The 5,000-nt window shown below is 39.7% G+C and overlaps 2 protein-coding genes across 3 annotated transcripts in view; one reads left to right on the plus strand and one right to left on the minus strand.

Annotated features, from left to right (window-relative positions):
• Positions 1–4,508, minus strand: part of LOC137993152 (fatty-acid amide hydrolase 2-A-like) — a 5,165-nt gene extending 657 nt beyond the window's left edge. The window contains exons 1-4 of one of the 2 annotated variants that reach the window (XM_068838840.1): positions 4,317–4,486; positions 3,738–4,165; positions 2,407–2,582; positions 1–1,507 (exon numbers count right to left, since the gene is read on the minus strand). The exon at positions 1–1,507 is cut by the window's left edge and continues 657 nt beyond it. In XM_068838840.1, coding sequence (XP_068694941.1) covers positions 731–1,507; positions 2,407–2,582; positions 3,738–4,101 — 1,317 coding nt within the window. In that variant the 5' untranslated portion in view covers positions 4,102–4,165; positions 4,317–4,486 and the 3' untranslated portion in view covers positions 1–730. Of the gene's footprint in view, positions 1,508–2,406; positions 2,583–3,737 lie in introns of both variants that reach the window. The other variant, XM_068838839.1, reaches the window with a different exon arrangement.
• Positions 4,509–4,607: 99 nt separating this feature from the next.
• Positions 4,608–5,000, plus strand: part of LOC137993150 (valine--tRNA ligase-like) — a 35,328-nt gene continuing 34,935 nt past the window's right edge. The window contains exon 1 of the mRNA XM_068838835.1: positions 4,608–4,893. Coding sequence (XP_068694936.1) covers positions 4,636–4,893 — 258 coding nt within the window. The 5' untranslated portion in view covers positions 4,608–4,635. The remainder of the gene's footprint in view (positions 4,894–5,000) is intronic.

Here is a 5,000-nt window from a genome sequence, read left to right on the forward strand (position 1 = left end):
TTAACCCATTAACTTAATAGTCTAAATTACATTCAGTCGCATTTGTTATGCATTTCAATAAACTTCAGACACAGAAAGTTCAATTCCATTGAAGTTTGAGATTTCTCAAAAAAATACTGTTTTGTTTTAGGCTACTGTTTATCAATGTAACTGTCCTGATCAAAGGGTCACAAGGCACCCATACACTTATATTGGTCACCTATATTTATTTCCCATATCAGCTTTTCAGGGTAAATGAAACATGCTACAAGAGAACAGAGCTTTTTAACAGTTCCAACTTGCTGGAGGCAAACTAGTTAGCTGTTTTCAAGTGCACCAAAGAAGTTGAAATAGAGATTACTTATTACAAAGAATAACTTCAGCTGGTGGTCAGCACCTGGGAACTGCAGATCTCAAGCCAAGCTGCCTAACCGCCTCATCCACCACACCCATCCATTCAAAATATGAACTTCAATGCACCTAAGTTTATAAAATGCACAAGACATTTAAAGGCAATCTTTGGATTTTCATTAAAGATACAGTTAAAGAGGATAGGTGCTGCCTCAGCTTTAAACAGTGGATTAATGTTACAGAGGCACATAATTTACTCAAAATAAATAATGTTTCATTTTTCAATTAAATCACCAACTCTTTAACAATAAAAACAGCCTTTTCAATAACATGTTAATAAATTTATACTTACAACCAGCAAGAATGTGGATCAATAACAACAACAATAAATAATAACTATTTAAGTATCCATTTGCTTCTCTGAATTAACAGCCATGTTTAACTTTTTGTTGTACAACCCATCCCAGCCACCACAAAGCCTTTCAATCTCCATGGCAACAGCAATACACAAGCGATCCTTGTTGTTTGCTGCCACTACCTGAACACCAAGAGGTAGTCCTGCTTCGCTCAAACCAACAGGACACTGTGTTACAGGCAAATAAAGGACATTAAAAATGGCTGTGTATGAGAAATTAAATGGAAACAACAAAGGCTGGTTATGGTTTAGTGCAGTGGATGGGTGGGAGGGATAGAGCAATACTCCATCTTCACCCAAAACAGATTCAAGTTCTTGTCGTAATTCATCTCCCATCTGAAGAAACGACTCCAACACACCCTTTGGGGTTAATGACTCAATCTTTTCCAGAATTCCCAAGCCAATAGCAGGAATTGTATGATTTGAGAGTCCTACGCACGACTTCATTAATTCCCAATAAGGATTCACTGCGGCCTCCAGGTTTCCCATGTAAAAACAAAATGGCTTTTGTGCAGCAGATGACATCATGGATGACCAAATCTCAATAGATGAAGCAAGTCTGTCAACCTTAAGAGGTTGCACTTTAACTCCACGCTTCTTCTCAAACTGTTGGCAGATGTACTGTTGGGCCTGCTTAAGTTCACGGCTGACATTTGATACCAAGAAGTTTCCTCCACAGTCCTCTACAGTGAAAATCCTCAGTTTAGAAACATCTACAGGATCATCAAGATTTAGTGATGCTGCACTCTCTCCTGCCATAACCTGCATAGCAAAAAGAAGAGGGTTCAGTAATAATAATAGTAATAATAATAATAATAATAATAATAATAATAATAATAATAATAATAATAATAATAATATTAATATTATTATTATTATTATTATTATTTATAAATATGAGAAACCCAAATTAGCAGATCAATCATGTGCATCTCAATTTTACTTTCTCCATAAACAAAGATAGCAGGGTTGGATTCCATCATTTTATGGAAATTGGTCAGAAACATGAGAAAGGGGACTTTGGAGATTTTTAGGGAAACATGAGTCAATCAGTCAATGAGTCATGAGTCAATGGGCCATGAGTCAAGTTATGAGTCTAACCCTAGCCTTAACCCTAACCCTAACATTAACCACATGGCTAACCTATAGATCAGTGCTTAGGCCTAACCCTAACCCTAATGTTACAATGTTACCCAAAACCGCTCACCTGCCTCATAACTTGACTCTTGGCTCATTGACTCATGACTCACGACTCATTTGACTCATAAAACAGGAATCCTTGACTTTGGAGAGTTAAAATCCAGAAAAATCACAGGGAAGTATGCCCACAGATCCCCCCTTGAAAAGTTTTCGTTGTTTTGGAAAGTGGTCATTATTTATCCTTGATCTGCTCCTGGATAGACAAGACCAGAATCTTGAATCAGATGCTTGTGCCCTGTAACCTGGTTCTAAAACTCAGCACACCAATAATATTATCAAAGATCATGTGGGTGATCATAGCAGGATACAAAATCCTTGTCCAAGCAGACTACAAGCAGCCTGGTGATCAATGCAAGTAAAATAAAATTTATACATAAAGTTATGCGACTTGCTAATCAACAAGAAATAAAGGAACCTGGAGTCTAAGTCGATTGAATCACAAAATGGACAACTGGACATACCATAAGCAAAGGTTTGAGATCGTCAGCATATCTACACATGGGTCCTGTACAAAGGAACTGCTGTCTGTTGCCAGTAGCATCTGGAAACTGACCACTATTGGGCACAACATTTGGACTTGGTTTGTGTCCAAATATTCCATTAAAAAATGATGGCATTCTGATGCTGCCACCAATGTCTGAAGAAAATAATTTAATCAATCATCTGCTCTTAACCCACTGTTTTATTTTTTTAAATGCAATGTTAGGCTTCATAGGTTTACTACCAGTATTTTCCTTTTAAATTCTAAAGTACTGGAGATGGAGGCCAACAAAAAAGGAGAGACTACTTTGACCACCACACACATCTTGTAAACCATTGTTGTATTATATTTAGGGAAGTTGGTACATTGCTACAACAAGTTGCAAAATTAGTGGAGACACTTCACCTTCTTGGGGTGTCATTAATTTACCTATTATCTCTCACACTGCAGCCCCCCTCCCACCCCTATCAATGTTGCTAGCAAGACAAAAAATTGCTGAAAACGTAAACAGTAGCCATTGGAAGGGGGAGAGGGAGGGGGGAAGTGGGAAAGGTTAGAATTGTAGATACATGTATGGCGGGTACTGGTAGCTAGCAAAGCTGTTTTTTAATGGGAGTGTTTCACCAATTATTTTGCAACCTGTTGTAGCACTCACCCTTCACCATCGTTTCTGGGTTCAATTCTTGGACTTGAGGTCATGGGTGGATTGAGTTTGTGGGTTGTTATCTTAACTCAACCCTACAAGATTTATTTTCCAGGTACCACCACTTTCCCATATAAGTGTAAAGCAAACACTAACCTTATTTGATCAAGTTTGGTTTGATTTTTGATTTGATTAGGATTTGCTTGGTTAGATTTTAGCTAGAGACATAATTAGTCATTATCATCACCACCATTATTTTTTGTTACTTAGATTAGTTGTTATGGAAACAACAAGTCCTATTTTGGTTTGAGATGAATTAATCAATGAGTAATTTTAGGGTATGCCTATCCTTGAAGATCCAGGGGTAGTCAGTTGGGACAGGACAAGAAATTAATGGGCGAAACAGCACTGGCATAAAGTTATCTTTAAGCCAGTCCCGATTTTTGCTCACAAATTTGTTCGTCTCATCCCAACTGACTGCCCCTGGGTCTCCGAGGATGAGTGTCCCAACAAGTACTAGAAACATATACATTCCTTATTAGTTATATGATGAAAGCTACTGAATTCTTCTGGCCTTCCTTTTGTTACCGCCCAGTTAAGGCTAATTAATAACTGCGATGATCAGCACCTTAACTACATTCCTTACATGTACACGAGGGAATTCTTACCTGCACCAATCCCAATAACCGATCCACCAGCACCAATGATAGCACCCTCCCCTCCTGAACTTCCACCCACTATCTTGGAAAAGTCAAAGGGATTGCAAGTTCTACCATACACCTTATTGGCTGACTCCCACCACATACATAACTCACTACAGTTGGATAAAGCCATTGGTATCGCTCCAGCGCAACGCAATCGGCGAACAACGACGGCATCGTCGTCAGCAATGTGATCTTGACGTGCCACAAGCCCACCACTGTTAGGAAGACCTGTCACTGCAAACGATTCCTTGGCAGTAAACGGTACGCCCAAGAAGGGTTTGGTCGCCGCTAGCGCGTCTCTCTCCTCCCGGTTCATTTTGCAGAGCATTTCGTCGATTTCTTTCGCCTCTCCTATAGCATCCGAGAAGCGATCGGCTACCACAGCATTGATGCTAGGATTAATGGCATAAATCCTCTCTATAAACACATGCAATAATTCTTCTACACCGATTTCAAACTGGCGAATCTTTTCGGCTAATTTTGTTGCCGGAAGTTTCAGATAGCCATGGATAGGCTTCTTGAAAACGTGGTCGGTGGACATACCTTGGAAACCGAGTTTGGCCGGGATGTTTCTTTCAAAAAGCGTAGCCTTGCAAAATAAGGAGGTTTGCTATCAAGAGATAGTCATCATCCGCAATGATTTTCGTGGCGCAGCCGCCCTGACGTACAAGTGACAGGTGATAAAATAAAAGACAAAGACAACTTTTTGTTTTGTACGAGAACCGAAAGTGTCCCACAAGTCCTCGCGAGCTGAAGTCATTAGAAAGCCGCGGAATTTCAGCGGCTTTCATGGAAGTCTCGGAGGTGAATACTTCATGTAACACTCTCGAGAATCGTGTGCTTCATTTATAATAGAAAGTTCATGCAACTTGTGTGGCTGATTTCATCACTACAGAGGATTTGGCCCCAAAATAGCACCCAATTTGTTATAAAAGCCTCACCAGTGAAAATTTTGAGGACTCTGATTTGTAGCACCATGGATTCAGTCAGCTCCACCGAAAATGGTGTAGTTGAAAAGACGGCTAGCCAGCTCAAGAAAGAAGCTCAGAGACTGGCGAAATTGGAAAAATTCAATAAAAAGAAGGAAAAGGAAGCAGCACTTGCAGAGAACCAGAATCAAGTAAGTGCTAAAATATGTGCCAAGCACCGAGTTAATTTTTTAACAAAATCATAGATCTGGAGGTCGAACTTTAATAGTAAACGGCCGAGGCCAGATGGTAAGTTTCC

The sequence above is a fragment of the Montipora foliosa genome, chromosome 2, assembly GCF_036669935.1.
Source record: "Montipora foliosa isolate CH-2021 chromosome 2, ASM3666993v2, whole genome shotgun sequence".
Taxonomy (NCBI): domain Eukaryota; kingdom Metazoa; phylum Cnidaria; class Anthozoa; order Scleractinia; family Acroporidae; genus Montipora; species Montipora foliosa.